Genomic DNA, 25,736 nt, shown 5'->3' on the forward strand with positions numbered 1-25,736 from the left:
GGAAGGTTGGACGAATGGCTTTCCTCAGGCCAAATAACCAATGGTAAAAGTTCAGTTCCTGGCTCACAGCTGGGTACTAATACAGTGGCCACAGTTTTTGCCAGACAGCATTCTGGGTAAACTTCTTTGGTGGGACTAGCCTGAAAAGAGCAGGGACAGCAGCTGGTACTGAAAGCTATTGCTATGCCAGCAGTGGGTCTGGGTTCCTGTGCATACAGGCCTTGTGCTGCTTTGTGGCCCCACCACCCAATCCTACAAGGGTTCCTTCAGTAAAGTAAAGTATTATGACCTTCAGGTCATAATGGAAAGTTAGTGAAAATTAATTTACATCCATTAACCACCTCTCCAAGGTACAAAATATTCATCTTGGCTTAGTAACTGGCCATAATTTGTGGTCACCACTGACACCTTCTCTCTTCCAAATCCTTTGAGTATACCAGATAACATGGAAGAGTAAAGAGGCTCTTTCATATCAGGCTGGGTTTTGAAGCAGGCAGATGCAGCTTCAAAAGCTCACCAGTGCAGCATCAGAAACCTCACTTCCATGTTAAACATTTTCTCATAGAGTACTGGGCTCTGGAGCAAGCAGAAGTGATTCTGCTAACTTCAGATCCTATGAAAGGTTCACCTCCTCTCTCCCAGCTGGAAGGGAAGGGGGTCTCTCAAAGGGCAAGCCCTAGTATTAGGCTGAGTGAGCCAGTTGCCTCAGGAAACAGGTGGGGGATATCTTGAAAGGTCGTCAAATGGTTACTTATTTACTTTGATGTTGTATTTTTACTGACAGGGATGGGGAAAGCTGCTTGCGGAATTTTCTGCCTCAGGTATCAAAATAACATCCCTCGGTTTGAGTATTTTGCAACTTGACTTGGATGCACAAGTCAGGGGGTGGGTGGGGGGAGATTTGCTGCTCTGCCTCAGGGAGCAAAATGTCTTGGGCCAGCCCTGGTCTCTCATGTCTCACTAAGCAGGGGATCTTGCTGGAGTGATAGGGGCACTTGGCGAGGCTTAGCTAGCTGGTGAGGAAATGTGTGGCGATTGCTCTCCAGATGTTGATATTATGAAGGATTATTTTCTTTCAGAAAGCTATCAATCAGAACAGAGTTCACAACATTTGTATATAAAATGTATCTATTTTTTTCCAGAGATTTCAACATTCTGTTACTTTGAAAAGTCTCTTCTGGATTCATATCAGAATGGATAGTCAATATACATAATAAATATATTTTCAATTTGCATAATAAAAATGTGATGAGCAGAAAGCATGCTTGATGTTGAATGAAAATGGTTTGCATTAAAAATTATATGTATGAATTTTGTTTCAGGCTGGAAAGCACTGAATGGCTGCAGATAGATTCCATTTAAAGAAAACATTAAAAATTCCTGCATAAACAGGAACATTTTGATTGAAAGCTTTAAAAAAAAGCCAGGTCAGCACCAATCATATCTACCTTGGGAGGCATTCCAACGCCACCACCTACATAATGTCTTTATCCTACTGATGGTATTTGGAGAAGGGCCTCCTCTGAAAATCTTAATGCACAGGATGCACAGAAAGATGGTATGGAGGAGTTGCTCCTTAAGGTTTCTGAAGGATGAATATTAGAATTTGTAGGAAAAAGATGCTCTTCACATCATTTGCTGCCTGCTGAGCAAATGATATGAAGTTGTATACATAGCTGGCTTTAAGACTTTGGAGAGCCCTTTCCCCACCTGCTTTAAGGGGTGGTTTTGGTCACTCTTGGGAAAAAGGGGGTAGCAGAAAAAGGTGCTACACTCTCTTCTGCTGTTGATTAATCCTGCTTTACTTAAGAATTGAAAGGCTGTCACAAAGAGGAAGGCCAGGATCTCTTCTCGATCATCCCAGAATGCAGGACATGGAATAATGGGCTCAAGTTACAGGAAGCCAGATTCTGGGTGAACATCAGGAAAAACTTCTTGACTGTTAGTGTTAGAGCAATACGACAATGGAACCAATTCCCTAGGGAGGTAGTGGGCTCTCCCACACTGGAGGCATTCAAGATGAGGCTGGACAGCCACCTGTGAGGGATGCTTTCACTTGGATTCCTGCACTGAGCAGGGGGTTGGACTTGATGGTCTTGTAGGCCCCTTCCAACCCTACTATTCTATGATTCTATGAATTGACAATTGTGAGAGCTCACAAACCCATTGGTGTTTTTGTGCACACAAACACTTGTGTGTCTGCAAGCCAAGCATGGTGGTATTTGGCCATCCCTAGTAAAAACTGATATGTGGCAGAATTCTGGGCAACTGCTAATACCAGTCTAAATGTCAAGTAATGTTCAGTTTCTGTAATTTTCACTTTGCATGCATATCCCCATTGTGCTTCTGGAGCTTTCCTCAACAATGAAGACCATTGAGGAACCCCTGCAAATATATGGGTTATCCAAAGCCACTGCAGTTGGTCCCTTGGTTATGAAGACAGACATTAAAGATGTTTATATGGGTGAGGCGTAAACTTTGAACTTCTCTTGTGCTATTTATGTGAGCATGCGATTGATATTAATATGGGAGAGATGAATTTGTAATATGAATGCTCAATCTGCTCAATGTAGGCAACATATGCCAATTATTTTTAAAATGTTCACATTTGAAAACTGTCTCTGTCAACATAAAAGGAACTTTGGGGTTAAATGGCTTGTGCTGTCTCATGAGAGAGATTTTGTAAAAGACGTTCTGGCATCCTGACTCTTACATTGGCCTTACCAGTTCAATGCAATACAATACAATTCACCTTGCACCTTTGTTCCTGTGAACGTAACAGGGAATGCTGTTATCCCATTTATAACCTTGTATGGTGCTAAGTTTCTTCTTGTGTATTGATAGTCACCCACCCCAAAAGAGAAGTTTTGTTTGTTACCTCTTACCGACAGTTATTTTGACAGTTCTTTTCTGAGAGTCCATCCTCATCTTCTCCCACAATATCCACAGCCGAAAATATCAGCGCAACCAGAATTGCAAAGCAGCAAACCAATGCAAAGATCACAATGCATTTTTGCTGGGACTGAAAGAGATTAAAGAGATTAAAATGAAGGTAATAAAAATGCTAGGAAGTGCTTGTTGAAAGAACGTCGGGCACCTTTGAATATATTGTCATAAATGTTAGGATAACACCTTCTATAGAATAGAATTTTCTTTTAATATCTATTTGGCTTGATCCTGAAAGTTATACAAAATTCATTACACAGAAAAGTAGTGCCATAACCCTGATAGGAACATTAATCTGTTTTTCAGTTGTTTTGCCACAATGGAAATTCATATTAAAATAATTTCCACATATATTAATGTTTTTTTATTAAGCATCATACACATTATGATATGGAACAAAGATCATGTTCATTAGAACATGCCAATCAACCCAACTTAGAGGTGAAAGTGAAATCACCGGCAGTGAAGTGTGAGCGAGCGCACACACACAAAAGAATACCTTCAGCATACTTTGAAATTGAAAGAAGGCTCCTGTGTCAACAAATGCTGTCCATAAGAACAGCTATAGTATGCAAGAAGAATACATTATAGAGTAAAACCGGCCCCCTCCCATGCGCAAAGGGGAAGGGCATCTGCTCAGGTACACGGAAGAGGTCCTTCGTGCCTTATGGGGTGTCACTCCCTGACCCTGGGAGGGGGCTTTTGAGGGGCATGGGAGCTGCCACTTGAAGGAGGAGCTTAAAAGCTTCCTCTGGAAGAGTTGCTCATGCTGGTGTGGATACTGGCACACCCCGCCCCCTGGCATTTTCTTCCCTGTTTAGATTTCTTAAAAGCTAATCTGTACATGCATTGGTGGTTGCTGTATGAAGGACCTGATGAATTTAACCACTATGCATAGCATACTACTTGCTGAAAGCACATCAGTTCAGTTTGAGACACCACAGGGACAAATTACATATAGTACAGTGAAAAGTGTATATTTCTTTCCAAAAGGAAAACAGACTACCATTAATTACCACCCCAATCCAGCTGGACCAGGACAAAAATGGGATTTGCATCAAAGCTCATATCAATATGCACATCTGGTTTTAACCTATAAAACCCTGCATGGCTTGGGACCTCAATACCTGACGGAGCACCCGACATGAACCTACCCGTCCTCTATGCTCAGCATACAAGGTCCTCCTCCCAGTGCCTCCTCCAAGGGAGGCTTGGAAGGTGGCAACAAGAGGGCCTTTTCAGTGGTGGCGCCCCAACTGTGGAATGAACTCCCTGATGAAGCCCACCTGGCACCAACATTATCATCTTTTTGGCATCAGGTTAAGACCTATCTCTTTTCTCAGGCATTTGGCAGCTTATGATCAGTTTTAATCAGTCCTGGATTTGTCTTATGGTTATGACTGATGATGTTTTTAGATATATGTTGTCTTCATGTATACTGTTTGTTTGTGTGTTTTATGTAAATGGTTTTAAACTTTTATGTTGTTGTTCAGTCGTTAAGTCGTGTCCGACTCTTCGTGACCCCATGGGCCATAGCACGCCAGGCCTTCCTGTCCTCCGCTCTCTCCCGGAGTGTGCTCAAGTTCATATTCATTACATTGGTGATGCTATCTAGCCATCTCATCTTCTGCCGTGCCCTTCTCCTTTTGCCTTCAATCTTTCCCAGCATCAGGGTCTTTTCCAGTGAGTTTTCCCTTCGCATTAGGTGTAGGGATGGCAGAGAATTCCACCACGGATCTCGGTGAGGCCGAATGCCAGTGCATTCGGCCCCCTGAAATCTGTGGTGGAACGGCCTGCCACCCTCCCACCCCCCCACGGATCCCCCCCGGGACAAGACTTACCTGGGGCGGATCTTCCGGGCGGCAGCGGCTCTGCCGCCATTTGCAAACTTGTGGTTTGGGGTTTTTTTTCAAGACGTCATAGGCTACGTAAAGATTTACGTAGCCTATCATGGCTGGGTTAAAAAAAACAAAACGCGTACGCAAATGGCGGTGGCTATGGCCGCCGCCATTTGCGTTCCTTATTTTTGCCCGTCTTAGTCTATGTAAATATTTACGTAGACTAAGACGGTGAAAATAAGGGGAACGCAAATAGCATAGCGGGCGCTATTTGCATCCCTTTTTGATTCGCCGTTTTAGACTACGTAAATATTTATGTGGGTATTTGTTTTTTTTCTCTCAGAGCCCTCCGCGGCTGGAAATCCAGCTGCGGATGGCTCTGGCCTGGCTGGGCCTGGCTGGCTGCTCCGCGGAGCCTCCGCGGAGCACAGCCGGCCATCGAAAATTCCGGGAGGGAGGAATGGAGCGCCTTCCCCCCCCATAAACATAATCCGTGGAAAGGTAAGTACATTTCGCACATCCCTAATTAGGTGGCCAAAATATTTGAGCTTCAGCTTCAGTATATGTCCTTCTAATGAGCAGTCAGGGTTGATTTCCTTTAGGATGGACTGATTTGACCTCCTTGCAGTCCAGGGGACTCGTAAGAGTCTTCTCCAGCACCACACTTCAAAAGCATCAATTCTTCGACACTCAGCCTTCCTTATAGTCCAGCTCTCACAGCCATACATTACTACTGGGAAAACCATAGCTTTGATTAGATCATTAGACGGACCTTTGTCGGCAAGGTGATGTCTCTGCTTCTTACTATGCTGTCTAGGTTTGCCATAGCTTTCCTCCCAAGGAGCAAGCGTCTTTTAATTTCATGGCTACAGTCACCGTCTGCAGTGATCTTGGAGCCCAAGAAAATAAAATCTGTCACTGCATCCATTTTTTCCCCTTCTATATACCAGGAAGTGATGGGGCAGGATGCCAGGATCTTAGTTTTGTTAATGTTGAGTTTCAAACCAGCTTTTGCACTCTCCACTTTCACCCTCAACAAGAGGCTCTTTAGATCCTCTTCACTTTCTGCCATTAGGGTGGTATCGTCTGCGTATCTGAGGTTGTTGATAATTCTCTGGGCAATCTTAATTCCGACCTGTGATTCATTCATCCAACCCGGCGTTTCTCATGATGTACTCTGCATATAAGTTAAATAAGCAGGGTGACAATATGCAGCCTTGTCGTACTCCTTTCCCAGTTTTGAACCAATCTGTTGTTCCATGTCCAGTTCTTACTGTTGCTTCTTGACCCTCGTACAGGTTTCTCAGGAGACAGGTAAGGTGGTCTGGTACTCCCATCTCTTTAAGATTTGCCAGAGTTTGTTGTGATCCACACAATCAAAGGCTTTAGCGTAGCCAATGAAGCAGAAATAGACGTTTTTCTGGAATTTTCTTGCTCTCTCCATGATCCAGAGAATGTTGGCAATTTGATCTCTAGTTCCTCTGCCTCTTTGAAACCCAGCTTGTACTTCCGGTAGTTCTCGGTTCACATACTGCTGAAGCCTAGCTTGTAGGATTTTGAGCATAACCTTGCTGGCATTTGAAATGAACGCAACTGTACGGAGTTCAAACACTCTTTGGCATTGCCCTTCTTTGGAACTGGAATGTAAACTGACCTTTTCCAGTCTTGTGGCCACTGTTGAGTGTTCCAAATGTGTTGGCATATTGAGTGCAGCACTTTAACAGCATCGTCTTTTAGGATTTTAAATAGCTCAGCTGGAATAGTGTTATCTCTGCTAGCTTTGATGGTAGTAATGCTTCCTAAGGCCCACTTGACTTCACACTCTGCCTTGTTGTGGCGAAGGGGCTTGCGTAACTCAGTGAAGCCATAAGCTATGCTGTGCAGGGCCACCCAAGACGGACAGGTCATGGCAGAGAGTTCTGACAAAATGTGGTCCACTGGAGAAGGAAATGGCAACCCACTCCAGTATTCTTGCCAAGAAAACCCCATGGAACGTATCACAAGGCTAAAAGAGGTGACGCCGGAAGATGAACCCCTCAGGTCGGAAGGTGTCCAATATACTACTGGGGAAGAGCAGAGGGTATTTCCAAGTAGCACCAGAAAGAGTGAAGCGGCTGGGCCAAAGCCGAAAGGACACTCAGCTGTGGATGTGTCTGGTGGTGAAAAGAAAATCCTATGCTGTAAAAACAATATTGTTTAGAAACCTGGAATGTAAAATCTCATACTGTATTTTAATGTGTGGTTTTTACTATAATTTAATTTTAATGGTTTTAATCTTTGTAAATCTTCAGCTATGGGGCAGTAAAACAACAACAACAACAACAACGGCATAATAATAATTTGAGCGTGGATGTTGTCTGTCTACACTGTGCTTCTGTCAATGAGATGCACATTCAAATCACCTCTCCCATGTACACTCAGGCATAACTCTGGTCATATAGTTCTACAGTGCAGTTAGTTTTGTTCTATACATGAACAAAACTTTCAAGTTTCATATATTCATATATTCACAGTATATACAGCATCATGTAGGCAATTTTCATATTTTAATATCCACGTTTTATTTACTATTCTGATTGCAAACATATTGCAATTTTTGTATGAATCTTGGTATGAAAAAATGTTTCATTCCTAGTATGAAAACACTTCCATTCTTGTCGTTCTTGTCCAGCAATTTAATTTGGATGGCTTTATGCTGACAATTTTGGTCATGAATTGAAAGCACATTTCTTTCGGCGATGGCTAGAAGCCATATTTATTCTGTAGAATTTTAAAACAGCTGCATGGAAAAAGGCAATATTAGAATGGAAGTCTAGTTTTAAAATTGCTAAATTCTGGCCTCATGGCCTGACCATAAGAGTTGCTGTTACACTGCAGTAGGTCACAGAAATTCATGTCAAGTCCGAGCACAAACACAAGAGCAGAATTCTCTGTCACCCAATGAAAAAAGCCATTGTGGTTTCATTGCTTTATTCTTAGGTCTTCCCATTTTAAAAATGTATGGTACTTGTGGAACCTGCAGACACTAACAATGGATGGGAGAGTGGGGAAAAAGAAGAGAAATTTGTGCATTTCTGCACACCAGCCATTTTCTTACACAGTGCACACAAGCACAGACAATTCAGACACTCAGATGCTTGCATTCATGCACACACATACACACACAAGCTACACATACATAGATGCACCTTGTAGGCATCTACAGTCCCACTTACAAGTACACGTACACCCCATCATACACTTTCATGCTCACATACTCCATCTTACAGAGAGCCAATGTGGTGTAATGGCTAGAGCGTTGGGCTGGGAGCCTGGAGATCTGGGTTCTAGTCCCCACTCGGCCATGGAAGCTCACTGGGTGACTTTTGGCCAGTCACAGACTCTCAGCCCAACCTACCTCACAGGGTTGTTGTTGTGAGGATAAAATGGAGAGGAGGAGGAGGATAATGTAAGCTGCCTTGGGTTCCTTGCAAGAGGAAAAATGGCAGGATATAAATGCAATAAACAAACAAACATATGCAACCTGCCACACAGATATATCCCCCCCATATGCATGCACTCCTGCTCATAACCATATATGTGAATCATACCCTCACATGTGCGCATGCGCGCACGCACACACACACACACACACACAGGTGTATGCAATGGACAGCTGCCACCACAGCTGCCTCTTCTGACTCAAACCTATTTGGCATCAACAGTCACAAGTTAGGAAATTAGTGCTGGGATCTGCGTTATTCCCAAGAAAGTTGCCAAAGCTGGGGGAGGGGGGGACCAGATACAATTCCCCAGACATCTTGGTACCCAGGATGTGCTCATACCCACAACATTCCTCGATGGAAGATATAAGCATGTTCCGAGAAAACTATGGTTCTGTATCTGTGCTATGGGAGAGGTAGAGGTATCTCACATTATTTACTGGCACCTATAACAACATCCCCAGGAGAGATTCCTGAGACAGATCTTGGCATCCTAACAGGGTGAAAGCATCTATGTGAAGTTTTGATGGTTACTGTCAGATTGCGACTCTTATGTTACACACAAAACAGCTTTGTTTGCTAAGGCTGCAAAACTTATTCGTGCAACCACTATGAATGCTATTGCAGTGGACTGTTGCATGATTCGTTAACTTGATTTCTGTCTACATTCCGTTATTGTATGATATATATTAAGTTATGTTGTTTGTAATGGCTATTAGCCAAACAATAAAAATGAATAAACCAGGAATAAATCAGGATGTACTGGGTATGCTCAGAACCACATGCTAAGTACCAGGACTCCTGACCCTGTATCATCACCTAGGTTAGGAAAGGAACAAAGGGAGTGTGACCCTGTTGATTTTCCTTGATCTCTCAGTGGCTTTTGATACCATCGACCATGGTATCCTTCTGGGATGATTGTCTGAGTTGGGAGTGGGTGGCGGTGCATTGTGGTGATTTCGCTCCTACTTGGAAGGATAGTCAGCTCCATAAGGTGGTACTTGGCAATATTACTCAGCCCCATGGATTCTCCAGTATGGCATTCCAGAGGGGTTGGTTTTGTCCCCCATGTTACTCAACATCTACATGAAACCACTGAGTGCGGTTATCCGGAGTTTTGTAGTGTACTGCCATCAGTATGCTGATGATATGCAGCTCTAGTTCTCTTTTTCATCTTCTTCAGCTGAGGCTGTGGATGTGCTAAATTGGCGCTTGGCTGCAACAGTAGACTAATGAGGGCTAATAATAATAAAGGACTGGATGAGGGCTGAAACTCAATCCAGACAAGACTGGGATGGTGTTAGTAGGTGGTTCTCCTGACCAGATGGAGGGTGCTCAACCTGTACTGGATGGGGTTGCATTCCTCCTGAAGCAGCAGGTCTGTAGACTGGGGGACCTCCTGGAGCCATCTTTGTCACGTAAGGCTCAAGTAGCCTCAGTGGTACAGAGTGCCTTCTACCAAACTTTGGTTGTGGCCCACCTAAGCCCTTATCTGGACAGGGATAAACTGGTTTCAGTTGTCTATGCTCTGGTAACCTCCAAATTAGATTATTGCAATGCACTCTATGTGGGGCTGCCTTTGAAGATGGTTCAGAAGCTGCAGCTTGTGCAAAATCTGGTGGCCAGACTCATATCAGGGTCAAGATGGTCTGAGCATATAACACTAATTCTGGCCTGCTTGCGCTGACTGCCTGTATGTTTCCAAGCTCAGTTCAGGGTGCTGGTTCTGACCTATAAAGCCTTACATGGCTTGGGACCACAGTATCTGATGGAATGCCTCTTAGGGATGGCGGAGAATTTCTTCCCGAAACTTCGGGGGGCCGAGCGCCAACGTGTTTGGCCCCCCGAACAAGTTTCGGGGAGAAATTCTCCGCCCCCCCGCCCCCGCCCCCCCCCGGGACGGGACTTACCTTTGCCGAATGTCCCTCCCAGCGGTGGGTCCGGCCGGCGGTTCGGCAGGTGTTCGTGCGGGGCGGGAGAGGCAGCCGGTCTTTTGACCGGCTGCCGCTGCCGCCATTCCAATGAAAGAAGAAGAAAAAAAACCGCCCCCGTGATAGGCTACGTGACGATTAACGTAGCCTATCACGGCTAGATTTGCAAAGTCAGCCATGATAGGCTATGTCAATCGTCACGTAGCCTATCACGGGTGACTTTAAAAAAAAAAAGCACGTACGGATAATGGCGGCCCCCATAGGGAGCCGCCATTCCCGTTCCTTATTTGGTCGCTGTAGTCTACGTAAAGATTTACGTAGACAACGGCGAAAATAAGGGCAACGCTATTTGCGTTGCCCTTATTTTCGCCGTAGTCTGCGTAAAGATTTACATAGACTACAGCGACCAAATAAGGAACGCGAATGGCGGCTCCCTATGGGGGCCGCCATTAGTGTACGTGCTTTTTTTTTTTTTAAAGTCACCCGTGATAGGCTACGTGACGATTTACGTAGCCTATCACGGCTGACTTTGCAGATCTAGCCGTGATAGGCTACGTTAATCGTCACGTAGCCTATCACGGGGGCGTTTTTTTTTTAAAAAAAACTTTGGAGTTTGCGGCCGGGCGAGGCGGGAAGCCTCCTCCCCGGCCTGAATTTTGGCAGGGCGAGGTGGGAAGCCTCCCCCCCAGCTTGAACTTCGTGGGGGGAGCAGCGAAGCGCCTCCCCCCCACCGCGAACAACCTTCGACGACAGGTAAGTGACTTTCGTCCACCCCTAATGCCTCTCCAGGTGTGAACTGACCTGCATCCAAGGCCTTCCTCCGAGTGCCTCCTCCAAGGGAGGCTCGGAGGGCAGCAACAAGGGGGAGGGCCTTTTCAGTGGTGCCTCCCATTTATGGAATGATCTCCCGACGAGGCCCAGCTGGAACCGACGTGGTCATTTTTTCAGCACTAGGTTAAAACTGCCTTCTTCTCTCAGGCATTTGGCAGCGTATAACGAGGGTTTTAAAAAACAAAAAACAAAATCAGGTCATGAATTGTCTCTGGCTGATTACTTTAAATAGATGTTGTTGTTGTTGTTGTGTGTGCTATGTGTTTTATAGCCTTATACTGTTTCATGAATGGCTTTTTATACTTTATATAATGCATTTTAATGGTTTTAATTTTTGTGAACTGCCCAGAGAGTTTTGGTTATGGGACCATATAGAAATATAATAAATGAATGAAATAGAACTACTTCCTGTTTCCTCCCAGGAATCACAACCCTCTCAGGCTGAATCCAGCAGTCTTTCATATGGTTACATCCTTTCTCTTTTGAGAAAGAAAAGCAACTGGAACTTTACACATTTTGTTTCAGGTATGCTGGTCTTTTAGGGTGCGGTCCTATCTGGATAGTCACCAGCCTTCGAAATCGGAGGCTGCCAGCTATCCTATGCAGGGCAGCTGGGGCACAGAGGGGATCCTCTCCTCCATGCTCCAGCTGTCCTGCATTTTGGGTGGATGGGGAATTTGGCCTGTCTAGTCACGGCTTTGGGGAGGGAAGGAGCTTGGAGACTCGATAGGAAGCTGCATAAAGCAGCTTCTATGGTCTCCTCCCTTCCCTGCCCCAGGACTGCCCGCTTTTCCCTGCCTCCATACTCCATTTCTGACTGCAGAGACATAGCTGGTCCAGAGAGAACAACGCCCACTACAAGGGGGTGAGGTAGGCAGCACAGTCTCTGAGCTCCAAGGTCGAAGCCCTGATTCAGACTTTGGATACCAGAAACTGGACAGCCTTACAGCAGTTTTTCAGCACCTATGCTAGTGGAATGGACTGCTAGCACAAGAGGAACTAGTGTTTCCTGAAATAACACAAAACAAATGGCATCATCATTTCTGAAACAGGGCAGGCCAGCAGAACTCACAGAAGGGAGCTCCGCTGACCTATCCTGTTCTGGAAATGAGCATTTCCACTCATTTCCAGGGTTATTTCAGGAACCACTAGTTCCTCTTGTGCTAGCAGTCCATTCCACTGGAGCAGCAGAACTACCAGAGGTGCAGCAAGAATCTAGGATACTGCCCAATGCATTTAATTTTTTTCTTATGTTTATGACTGAACATAATCTTAAGTCAATGATTGTAGGAACGGTACAATAATCAAAGGAATTCTGGTGCTTAGCAGGAACTATTGTGTTACAAACTGTCTGGTATCCAGGGCAATGTCACATGATGTAAACACCAGACACATACATCATTGCAATGGGCCTTGCTCACTCGCTGTGTTTTTGAGATGATGAAAGCAGCACTGACTACTGCCTGAAAGCAGTGTGTCTATTCCTCAATCATTGGGCTGCAAAACTGTTATAACGCTGCTTGGAGTCAGTAGTGTTGACATGAAGCTTTCCGTCACAAAGTGCTACCAATATTTTAAAAGGCTGTAGTAAAAAGTCTGTGTTACTTCAAAATAGGAGACAACAATCCTATCCCATGTGTAAACTCAATCTAAACATCTTTGGATCCAAAAACTTGATCTCAACATTTGGCCACACATAGTGGCATCTCTGTTAGTCTACCAAAAGGAATTGAATGGAAAAGCAACACAGGTATGGGACAAGTTGCAATTGACAAAGATAGGAGCACAAGTATTGACCACAAAACTGGTATTTCTTTTTGGTTTAAAAAAAAGGTGGCAGTCAAGGCAAGAACATGAAGGTGATGCAGTCAGCTTCCAGAAACTACAAATCAACAACTCAGCTTCAAAAGCCACTTTCATATGGGTGGCATTATAGCAAATACACTGACCAAATATGAATATTTTTATTACAACCACTGAATAACAATATCCAGGAGAATATTGTCCCCAAGTAAATGTAATTTCTCCAAACCTATGAAAGAATGTTAAACCCAATATTAACATGTTCAGAACCCTGAACAAAAAGGCTACTTACAAGAAATTCAGAGTTTAAACATTAACAAATGCAAATATAATCTTCCTGCATTGCTAGTTGGCTTTCATTATTTTACAGCTGGTATAAACTCCTGTCAGACTTACGATGTCACTGTGATATCTAAATCTATGTTCAGACTGATAGTTTATGTGATCTGCTACTGGGTGTTATTTCAGCAAAGTCTGCACTATGTTCCATGACCTGTAACTCCACTCCATCTCAGTGTTGTTGTTGTTGTTACAATTCTGCTTTATGAAATTGCCACTTGAAGTTTTCAGTTATTTTACAGATCAAAATTCCACAGGATTTCCTGTTACTACCTTCCACCCTCACTATAGGAACCTGGATGTGTGTGTGTGTGTGTGTGTGTGGTTTTATGCTATTGTTACTCGTGTACCATTCAGGTTACAAAGCTTGCTGCTCTTTTCTATTATGTTTTTCAAAATTGTGTATGGTTGCACAGGTCAACTGTGCAAATTAAGCATTTATAAAGAAAAAAATAAATCTGGCTCCATGATTCTGGGAGGTAAAAGCATATAGCAAGCATTTGGAAATGTGTACTAAGGGAATGACAAAACTAACCTGAACTTGTTCAACATCTACTAGGCAAAAAGAGTAATTATGAATTCATAATACAAGCTTTCTTTTCCAGTGAACTCCCCTCACATATGCATTTACACTTGAGACATGAGTGACTAAACATATTTTATGATCACCGCACAGGTCACACTTGGAGGGACTGAACATTTTAAGTACTGAACTATCTTCAACACCAGGATATATACCCACATTTAACAAGAATTGTGTCCTGGTTTGAAATGTGTGGTAATATACATTGCCTTTTCAGAACCCAATGTAGCAATCCTTGGTCTAGGGCATCCATAGCACAGGACTAGGTACTTAGGAACTTCCAAAGCCAAGCCTTAAACATCAGATTCATAATGGTTTTTGTGCAATGACATAATTCAGAGGGAAGTCTAATTTTGAAATAATGGGGAAAAACTGTTTAAAGCTGCATACTGAATAATCTGAAGAAAGAACATTTAATACAATCCCTTTTGTTCCTGGCAAGTCCAATTTCTTATTTATAAACTTTTGTGGTCAATTCACTATCACTATGGTCTTCCTGAGATTTATTTTCCATCTTACCTGCTTACTTTTACATATCAACTAGTAGCAAACATAAATATTTTAAAGAAACTTGCAGTAGAGATTACAGGAATTTTCACTGTATATGAACCATGTGAAAAAATAACTGTACACTATGACAGCTGGGCCTCATAAAAAGGCCACTCTGAATCCTTTTTTCCCATCTCAGCAGCAAATACGCCAATTACTTCTCCAAAGCAATGAATGAGACCTATGGAAGTCAAGTTACTACAGTTTTTAATCTCTGGATTTCTATAAGAGCTCTGGCACCTACATGCACATGCTGACAAGGACAGTGAGGAGTTGGAAAATCGTTTCACATTTCTTTTCATAAGATCTGTCCAGCAATACCAACCAATTTAGTGCCCTCATGGACTGTTTTACACATCTGTTATTTATTTATTAAATATTGCATTTATATCCTGTCTGTTTCCTCTTGCCAAGAACCTAAGGCATGTTACACGATCCTCCTCCCCCTCCTCTCCATTTTCTACTCACAACATTAAGGTAGGTTAGGCTAAGAGTCAATGACTGGCCCACAGTCACCCAGTGAGCTTCATGGCCAAGTGGGAACTAGAACCCGGGTCTCCCAAGTCTGAGTCAAACACTCTAACTATTATATCACACTGGCTGTCCAGGATAATAACATGATATGGTGATATTTAGGATCAAAGAGCTCCAACTAGGGATGGCGGAGAATTCCGCCACGGACTCCAGTGAGGCCAGATTCTAAAGAATCCGGAGTCTGTGGTGGAATGGCCTCCCCCTCGCCACCCCACGGAATCCCCCCAGGATGGACCTACCTGGTGGCGGATGAGGCTCCAGCAACAGCTCCGGCGGTGGCTCCGGCGGTGGCTCCGGCAGTGGATGAAGCGGCGGCGGCTCCAGCCACTGCTGGGCTGCTGCGGCCACAAATGGTGGCCGTCGTAGCAGCTGCCATTTGCATCCCTATGCTAGCCCATGATAGGCTACGTAAATATATACGTAGCCTATCACGGGCTAGCATAGGGACGCAAATGGCGGCTGCTACAACGGCCGCCATTTGCAGCCGCAGCAGCCCAGCAGTGGCCGGAGCTGCTGCTGCCACCGCCGCTGCTTCATCTGTAGGGGACGCCACTTGTGTCCCTGCTTTAGCTGTGATAGGCTATGTAAATATTTACGTAGCCTATCACAGGCTAGCATAAGGACGCAAATGGCGTCCCCTACGCAGGATGCCATTTGCGTCCGCAGCAGCCTGGCAGCGGCTGGAGGCCCGACTGCGGGTTGTCCCGGCCAGCGGCTCCTTGGACTGGCTGTGGAGTGGAGCTGGACAGGCAGGATTCCGGGGGGGGGGAGGAACGGATCGCCTCCCCCCCCATTGAGGATTCCGGGGGGAGGAACGGATCGCCTCTCCCCACCTGTAGACCCCAGCAGAGCCAGGTAAGTTGAGTTTCGTACACCCCTAGCTCCAACTAATATATTCAATTTTATAAGGTTTTTTTTAACTAGACTTCATGCCATATCATAAGTTGTTTCTAGAAGTCTTCTGAGGTTCAAAAGAGTTTGTCATGTGATCTGGTGGGCTGCTGTTTAACAGTGCAATCCTATACATGTCCAAAGCAAGTGACATTGAGTTAAATGGACTTGGTTTTAGGTAAATATGTATAGGATTGCAAAGCCAAAGGGATTGCAAACCCTTTGTTCTTAAGGGCAGGTCAAAATCTTTCATACTCTAAAAGGTGCAGTTGGCTTTCAACAATTAAATTGTTGAGTTCTTGGACAGAATGGTGGAATTGCAGCAGCAAAGTAAAGAACAGAAGCTAGAAGAGCAACAGCAAGCTGAGGCAGAAGAGGAAAATGCTGAGGTGAGGAAAAATGGAGTAGAGGATACTCCTTGGAAAAGGGTGACAGTTAGGAGCAGAAGAATTAGAAGCCACTCTACACCAGTGGAAGCAGTGGAGCTATGGAACCATTTCCAGGTACTTGAGGATGAGACTGGAGGACAGCCTGCAGAGGAAGAATTACAGGGGAACCTCCATGAGAGCAAGCAAGAGGCTGAAGGTCAGTCAAGCAGAGGCAATGAAACCAAGGCTTATAACAAGAAGAGAAGAGTAGAGATCATAGATCATAGAATCATAGGGTTGGAATAGGACTACAAGACCTTCGAGTCCAACCCCCTGCCCAATGCAGGAAGCCTGATTCCCAGGCAGTCTCCCATCCAAGTACCAACCAGGGCTGACTTTGCTTAGCTTCCGAGTTCAGACGAGATCAGGCACATCCAGCCCTTTGCTCCCACTAGTAGGAGCACAAGGGAGACTCCTTGCTGCATGGGATTGAAACCCAAGTATGTCGTGAAGACCAATGGACTCGCCAGGTACGCTGTCTCCCAGGAGAAGGGATGTACTTACCATTTCGTGGCATCCATGGTGGGGGGGAGGCGCTCTGTCCCTCCCCCCGAAATCCTCACTGGCCAGCTCCGCTCTGTGGCAACTTCGCTGAGCTGCCTGTCGGGGCCGCCCGCAGCAACATCCAGCTGGGCTGCGCAGGGACGCAAATGGCGGCAGCCGCAGCCGCCACCATTTGCGTCCCTGCCTTTTGCCATGATAGGCTATGTAAATACTTACATAGCCTATCACGGCAAAGGGCAGGGACGCAAACGGCGGCCGCTATGCCATTTACGTCCCCACTTTTGCCGTGAAAGGCTACGTAAATAGGCTACGTAAATACTTACATAGCCTATCACGGCAAAAGGCAGGGACGCAAATGGCGTAGCGGCCGCCGTTTGCATTCCTGCCTTTTGCTATGATGGGCTACGTAAGTATTTATGTAGCCTATCACGGCATTCGTGGGGAGGCGAATGGTGGCTGCAGACATGGCCGCCATTCACAAAGCACCGGCAAACAGCAGCAGGTAAGCTCCGTTCCACGTGCATTTTGCGGGGTGGGGGGATGGGAGGCTTTGCTCCGCCACGGATTCCAGGGGGCCAAATGTGCTGGCATTCGGCCTCCCTGGAATCCATGGCAAAATTCTCCGCCATCCCAACCCAGGAGGATGGATTAGAGACATGACTGAAGGGTTGTTTACACTCATAAAGCCCCCTGACAGGTATCCCTTTCTTCTCATCCATGTGGGAAAAAATGATACCGCCAAGAGGAGCTACGAAGAAATGTCAGACTTTGAAGCTTTGGAAGGAAACTCAAGAACTTTGGGGCCCAGATAGTTTTTTCATCCATCCTTCCAGTAGTTAGAAGAGGGATAGAAAGGGAAAGAAAAATACTCCAGGTGAATGACTAGCTATGCAGGTGGTGCTGGTATGAGAGATTTGGATTCTGGGACCATTAGGGGTGCACGAAAGTCACTTACCAGGTCTTGCAGCTTGCTTTGCGGTGGGGGGGAGGCGCTTTGCTGCTCCCCCCGAAGTTCAGGCCAGGGGGGGAGGCTTCCCTCCTCGCCCGGCCAAAATTCAGGCCGGGGGGGAGGCTTCCCGCCTCGCCCGGCCGAAATTCAGGCCAGGGAGAAGCGCCCTGTCTCCCCGGCCGTGAACTTCAAAAGAAAAAAAAACGCCCCTGTGATAGGCTACGTAACGATTAACGTAGGCTATCATGGCTAGATCTGCAAAGTCAGCTGTGATAGGCTACGTTAATTGTCATGTAGCCTATCACGGGTGACTTTGAAAAAAAAAAAAAGTGCGTACGCAAATGGCGGCCCCCATAGGAGCCGCCATTCGCGTTCCTTATTTGGTCTCTGTAGTCTACGTAAAGATTTACGTAGACTACGGCGAAAATAAGGGCAACGCTATTTGCGTTGTCCTTATTTTCGCCGTAGTCTACGTAAATCTTTACGTAGACTACAGGGACCAAATAAGGAACGCGAATGGCGGCTCCCTATGGGGGCCGCCATTAGCCGTACGCGCTTTTTTTTTCAAAGTCACCCATGATAGGCTACGTGACGATTAACGTCGCCTATCACGGTTGACTTTGCAAATCTAGCCATGATAGGCTATGTTAATCGTTACGTAGCCTATCACAGGGGCGTTGTTGTTTTTTTTACTTTGCTTGTAATGGCGGTGGCGGCAGCCGGTCGAAAGACCGGCTGCCGCCCCCACCCCTGACGAAGACCTGCCGAACCGCCGCCGGGAGGGACATTCGTGAAAGGTAAGTCCCATCCCGGGGGGGGGGGCGGGGGGGCGGAGAAGTTCTCCCCAAACAACCTTCAGAGGACCGAATGCGTTGGCGCTCAGCCCCCCGAAGTTTCGGGGAGAAATTCTCTCCCATCCCTAGCCATGGGCTATACTTCCTGGAAGATGGACTGTTGGCAAGGGATGGGTTGCACTTCATAAAGGCTGGGAAGAATGTGTTTGGCCACAGCATGAAGAACTTCATCACGAGGGCTTTAAACTGAATCCTACAGGCGAGGGAGATGTAAAGTTGGGGGTAACAATGGATGAAGGCTCATGCACCACAATGGAGAGAAGAGCTCTAACAGTGCCCACTAACAGTCTTCACAAACATGTAGGAAGAAAGCCAGACTATAAAGCACATGATATATATATATCATTTAGATATAGATAATCTATATCTAAATGATATAGATATCATTAGTATATAGATATCTATAAAGATATCTATATACTAATGCCCAGAGTATGGGAAACAAACAGAACAAACTTGAACTCTTAATACAGAAGGGAAATTATGACTTGACAGGTGTAACTGAGACTTGGTGGGATGACTCCCATGACTGGAATACAGCAATTGAAGGATATAACTTGTTCAAAAGAACAGAAGGAACAGAAAGGGAGCTGAGGTTGCACTACATGTTAAAAACATATCTCTGCACAGAAATACAGGAGGATGAGCTTGGTAGCCCCATCGAGAGCATCTGGGTTAAAAAAAATGGAGCAAAGAATAAAAAGAAGATGGTGGTCAGAGTCTACTACCGGCCACCCAATCAAGGAGAAGACGAAGATGAAACTTTTGAAAAGCAAATTGCCAATGTTTCAAGGAAGCATGATGTAGTAGTAATGGGGGACTTCAATTTCCCCAATATTTGTTGGGAGACAAATTCTGCACAACATGGCCCCTCCAAGAAATTCCTGACTTGTTTTGCGGATAACTAAGGATGTTAGAGAAATCCGCCACAGATTCAAATGAGGAATTCTTTGGAATCCGGCCTCAGGAATCCACGGCGGATCAGCCCCACTTACCTCCTCTCCTGGAGGATTCCACGCAGGACAGTAAGGCTGCTTGTTGCACCAGGAGCCCTTCGCCTCCACGCCGATTGCCATAAAAAAAAGGCGATCGACAGGATGTCCCCATAGACTTATACGCAAAATAGAGCCATGAATCTTGCGTATAAGTCTATGTTTCCATAGCCTTATACACAAGATTCATAGCTCTATTTTGCGTATTAGTCTATGGCACATCCTGCCGATCACCTTTAAAAAAAAATGGCGATCGGCGCAGAGGCGAAGGTTTTCAGCTGATTCAGGTAAGCAGTCCTCAGCTCTGCAGAATCCTCGGCTCTGCAAATCGCCTCCCCTACCCCCCACAGATTCCCCACCAGAATGGATGGTGGGGAATCCATACATTCCTACAGATAACTTCCTCCTACAGGAAGTGGGGGAAGGAACTAGAGGATTGGCTATCCTTGACTTGATCCTAAGCAACAGAAATGACTTAGTGGATAAAGTAGCAGTTACAGGAACTCTGGGGGAAAGTGACGATGTTATACTTGAGTTCCTGGTTCTAAAGGAAGCAAAAGCCGAGTGTAGCCAAATGCGCACCCTGGATTTTAGGAAAGCCAGTTTTAATAAACTCAGAAAAATGAAAAGTAAGGTCCCTGTCAGGGTGGACACTGAGCCCATAGAACCTCACAGCAGTTCTGATTCTGAGGAGGAACAGCCGTCTGTGGGAGAGGAGCGCGCTTATCCCTCCCAGGCCCTGCAGCTGGCAGAGATTCCTCCTGCCGGTATTCCAGACATAGATAGTGGTCCTGGGAGTGAAAGAGCGCAGGAGGAGGGCTGGCTGGATGCTCGACGCAGACACAAAGAGCGACGAGCTATGGAAGGTGCGGAAAGGAGGCATAGCGCCCGTTTGGCGCGCAAGCAACAGTCGCGTCCAGAGGACCCAAGGGAAATGGGGAGGGACTCTCCCTAGCCCATAAGTTCAGGGTCTACAAGTGATTCTCGTTCAAATGGGGACCAACTGTTTCCAACCCGGGGCATAGGTTACTCTGCTGTTCATAGCTTAGTCACTGGTGATAGAGTTTGTTGTTGTTTATTTGTTCAGTCGCTTCCGACTCTTTGTGACTTCATGGACCAGCCCACGCCAGAGCTTCCTATCGGCTGTCGCCACCCCCAGCTCCCCCAAGGTCGAGTCCGTCACCTCCAGAATATCATCCATCCGCCTTGCCCTTGGTCGGCCCCTCTTCCTTTTGCCTTCCACTTTCCCTAGCATCAGCATCTTCTCCAGGGTATCCTGTCTTCTCATTATGTGGCCAAAGTAATTCAGTTTTGCCTTTAATTTCATTCCCTCAAGTGAGCAGTCCGGCTTGATTTCCTGGAGTATGGACTGGTTTGATCTTCTTGCAGTCCAAGGTACTCTCAGAATTTTCCTCCAGCACCACAGTTCAAAAGCATCTATCTTCCTTCACTCAGCCTTCCTTATGGTCCAGCTCTCGCAGCCATAGCTTACTACAGGGAATACCATTGCTTTATAGAGTTATTAAGGTGATAGAGTTATTAAGTTGTAAAAGGAATAAAGCCTTGAAAAGAATCCTTTGTCTGTGTCTGGAGTTGGTTACTGGAGTAGACTGGAAGAGGCCGGCTAGGGCCCCCTGACAGTCCCTTGGCAAGTGACTCTAATGATAAAAGGAGTCCAAGATGGATGGGAATTTTTAAAATTCTAAATGCACAATTACAAACAATTCCAACAAGAAAAAAAGGTGGAAGACAATGGAAGAAGCCAATGTGGCCTCAGAGAAAGCTTAGAGATGACCTGAAAACCAAAAAAGGACACATATAGGAAGTGGAAGGAATGCCAAGCAACAAAGGAAGAGTACAGGCAGGTAGCACAGAATTTCAGGGATGGTGTCAGGAAGGCTAAAGCTGAGAACGAGCTGAGGTTAGCGAGGGATGCTAAAAGCAACAAAAAGGCTTTCTTCAGCTACGTGCATAGTAAAAGGCAGATGAAAGAAATGATGGTTCCGCTATTAAATAAGGATGGCAAAATGATAACAGATGACAAAGAAAAAGCAGAAGTGCTCAGTTCCCACTTTGGCTCAGTCTTCTCCCAAAAGAGGGTCTATGACCCCACCCCCACTCCCTGGCAAAGGCAAAGTACAGGCTGAAGGGGAGGATTGCAGCTTGAGATTGATAGGCATATGGCCAAGGAACACCTAATTACTTTGAATGAGTTCAAATCTCCAGGGCCAGATGAACTGCATCCTAGAGTAATAAAGGAACTGGCAGAAGAATTCTCAGAACCACTGTCTATTATCTTTGAGAAATCATGGAGGACAGGTGAAGTGCCAGATGATTGGAGGAGGGCTAAAGTTGTTCCTATCTTCAAAAGGGCAAAAAGGAGGAACCTGGGAACTACAGACCAGTCAGTCTCTTTAATGAGCTTCCGTCGTGTATTAAAAATGATTAAAAAAAGTCTGACATCAATCAGTGCGAAAATTCTGGAGCAGATGATAAAGCAATCCATCTGTAAGCTCCTTGAAAACAATGCAGTGATTACTCGAAGCCAACATGGATTTGTCAAGAACAAATCCTGCTAGATTAATCTGATCTCATTTTTTTATCAGGTAACCTCCCTTGTGGACTGTGGGAATGCTGTGGACATCATATACCTTGACTTCAGCAAAGCTTTCGACCAAGTGCCCCATGATATCCTGATGAGCAAACTAGGTCAAACTGGGCTAGATGAAACAATGATCTGGTGGATCCACAGTTGGCTACAGAATCGGACTCAAAGAGTGCTGATCAATGGGATCTTCTCAACCTGGGGAGAGGTAACAAGCGGGGTACCGCAGGGCTCAGTCCTGGGCCCAGTGCTCCTCATCAATTTATTAATGACTTGGAGGAGGAGGTGCAGGGAATGCTGATCAAATTTGAAGCTGACACAAAATTGGGTGGGATAGCTAATACCCTGGAAGACAGAAACAAAATTGAAAGTGATCTTGATAGGCTGGAGCGCTGGTCAGAAAACCACAGAATGAAATTTAATAGGGATAAATGCCAAGTTCTGCACCTAGGGAAAAGAAACCAAATGCACAGTTATAAGATGGGGGATACTCAGCTCAACAATACTACAAGTGAGAAGGATCTTGGAGTTGTTGTAGATCACAAGCTTAATATAAGCCAACATATTGGCTGCAAAAAAGGCAAATGCTATTTGGGGTTGCATTAATAGAAATATAGCTTCCAAATCCCGTGACGTACTAGTTTCCATCTACTCAGCACTGGTTAGGCCTCATCTGGAGTATTGTGTCCAGTTCTGGGCACCACACTTTAAGACAGATGCAGACGAACTGGAGAGGGCTCAGAGGAGGGCAACAAGGATGATCAGGGGACTGGAAACAAAACCCTATGAGGAGAGACTGAAAGAGGCATGTTTAGCCTTGAAAAGAGAAGACTGAGGGGAGATATGATAGCGCTCTTCAAGTACTTGAAAGGTTGCCACAGAGAGGAAGACTAGGATCTCTTCTCGAACATCCCAGAGTGCGGGACACGGAATAATGGGCTCAAGTGACAGGAAGCCAGATTCCAGCTGAACATCAGGAAAAACTTCCTGACTGTTAGAGCAATACCACAATGGAACCAATTACCTAGGGAGGTAGTGGCTCTCCCACACTGGAGGCATTCAAGGCAAGGCTGGACAGCCACTTGTCAGGGATGCTCTGACTTGGATTCCTGCATGAAGCAGGGGGTTGGACTCGATGGTCTTGTAGGCCCCTTCCAACCCTACTATTCTATGATTCTATGAAATAAAAATAATTAATGGGGTACATTCCTTGGGTATGTTACTGAGAAAGGTGAGTATATCTAATATCCTTTGAAATCAATTGAAAAGGCAAATGCTGGTACCAGTAGCAAACACCAGTGACTGCTACACTCGGGCTAATGCTTGTTGGATGTGGTTGTGATCCTATGCACTCACAGCAACAAAGAGGAAAGCAAAACAATGAAGAGGCGTTCAGAGCACCGTCTGGTCCAGTTTTATTGGATGAGTTTCAGTTACTGAGGCCTGAGGATGCGGACAAGGTGCTTGGCCAAGTCCGATCGACCACTTGTGTGCTTGACCCTTGCCCTTCATGGCTTATTAAATCAAACAAGGAGGGGATGTCTGGCTGGGTCCAGGAGGTTGTAAATTCCTCCTTGAGAGAGGGAGTGGTGCCTGCTGCTTTAAAAGAGGCAGTAATTAGACCACTCCTGAAAAAGCCTAACCTGGACCCAGAGGATGTTAACAATTATAGGCCAGTGGCCAACATCCCCTTCCTGGGCAAGGTGCTTGAGCGGGTGGTTGTAGGACAGCTCCAGGCACTCTTGAATGAAACAGATTATCTAGATCCATTTCAATCAGGCTTCAGACCTGGTTTTGGAACGGAAACTGCCTTGGTCGCCCTGTGGGATGACCTCTGCCGGGAGAGGGACAGGGGGAGTGCGACCCTGTTGATTCTCCTGGATCTCTCAGCGGCTTTCGATACCATCGACCATGGTATCCTTCTGGATAGGTTGTCTGGGTTGGGAGTTGGAGGCACTGCACTACAGTGGTTCCGCTCCTACTTGGATGGCCGATTCCAGAAGGTGGTGCTGGGGGATTATTGCTCTGTGCCATGGCAATTGTGCCATGGGGTTCCACAGGGCTCTATTTTATCCCCCATGCTGTTTAACATCTACATGAAACTGCTGGGGGAGGTTATCCGGAGGTGTGGGCTGAGGTGCCATTAATATGCGGATGACACCCAGCTCTACCTCTCTTTTTCATCAAACCCAGGTGAGGCAGTGGCTGTTCGGAACCAGTGCCTGGGCACGGTAATGGACTGGATGAGGGCTAATAAACTGAAACTCAATCCAGACAAGACGGAGGTACTGTTAGTGGGTGGTTCGTCTGCCCGGCTAGGTGATATTCAACCTGTTCTGGAGGGGGTTGCACTCCCCCTAAAGGATCAGATTCGTAGTTTGGGGGTGCTCTTGGATCCAGAACTGTCACTTGAGGCACAGGTGAACTCAGTGGCACGGAGCACTTTTTATCAGCTTAGGCTGGTATACCAACTACGCCCTTACCTGGACAGAGATAGCCTAGCTACAGTTATCCATGCTCTGATCACTTCTCGTCTGGATTACTGCAATGCGTTATATGTGGGGCTGCCTTTGAAAACGGTCCGGAAACTTCAGCTGGTCCAAAATAGGGCAGCAAGATTGTTAACAGGGACTGGCCTGCGAGCTCATATTACGCCAGTACTTTTCCAGCTGCACTGGCTGCCAGTCCATTTCCGGGCCCGATTCAAAGTGCTGGTGTTAACATTCAAAGCCCTTAATGGCTTGGGGCCAGGTTACCTGAAGGATCGCCTCCTCCCATATGTGCCTGCCTGGACCTTAAGATCATCCTCAGCGGCCCTTCTCCGTGAGCCCCTGCCAAAGGAAGTGAGGCGGGTGGCTACTAGGAGGAGGGCTTTTTCTGTTGTGGCACCCCGGCTGTGGAATGAGCTCCCTAGTGAGGTTCGCCTGGCGCCTACATTGTACTCCTTTCGGCGCCAAGTGAAGACCTTTTTATTTTCCCAGGCTTTTTAGCTTACTAAATTTTTATCTTTGCTGTTTTAAATCTGTATTTTAAACTCCTGCACTGCTGCTAGGTTTTATTGTGGTTGTATTGTTATGTTGTGGTTTTAATGTTCTATATATTTTAAATTGTTTTATTGTGTGTTGTTTGGTTTTAATTTTTGTGAACCGCCCAGAGAGCTTTGGCTATTGGGCGGTATAGAAATGAAATAAATAAATAAATAAACAATGAGCTTTTCTACATGAAGCTGTTAATCCGCTGTATCTACTTGACATCATTGAAGAATTGAGATCCAAGCTCTACACAAACAGCTTTTCGTTCCTACTTTTCCACTACATAACCTCTAGATGGCACTGTGGAATAGTATGATTACATAATTGGAAAAACTGTTTTCTTTCGCTTTCATAAATAATACTGCATTTCCCCTGCTCTAAAAAAAACCTCCTGGAAATGCAAAACTGAAGGATCACATCGTTGTCTAAAGAACCCATAAACAACTGTGAGTAAGGAATAATAAGCACATAATAAATGCTTCATGTGAAAAAAAGCATGTTAGGCATAGAAGCTGGATTTAACATAACTATACCAACAGTCACTCCCAGAGTATCCCTGGTAATTCTGCCACCACTCACCAATCGTGCTGTTATGCACCAATGATACCCCACACAGTATCCATGCTAGTAAAGCACCAATAAACA

The 25,736-nt window shown here is 45.6% G+C and overlaps 1 protein-coding gene across 1 annotated transcript in view; it reads right to left on the bottom strand.

The window, feature by feature from the left end:
- PLD5 (phospholipase D family member 5) overlaps positions 1 to 25,736 on the bottom strand; it is a 193,325-nt gene that overhangs the window by 86,534 nt on the left and 81,055 nt on the right. The window contains exon 2 of the mRNA XM_084819932.1: positions 2,886 to 3,022. Within this exon, the coding sequence (XP_084676058.1) occupies positions 2,886 to 3,022 (137 nt within the window). The remainder of the gene's footprint in view (positions 1 to 2,885; positions 3,023 to 25,736) is intronic.

This window comes from Heloderma suspectum, chromosome 1 (assembly GCF_057233095.1).
Source record: "Heloderma suspectum isolate Gila_16-S chromosome 1, 16-S_ref, whole genome shotgun sequence".
Lineage (NCBI taxonomy): Eukaryota > Metazoa > Chordata > Lepidosauria > Squamata > Helodermatidae > Heloderma > Heloderma suspectum.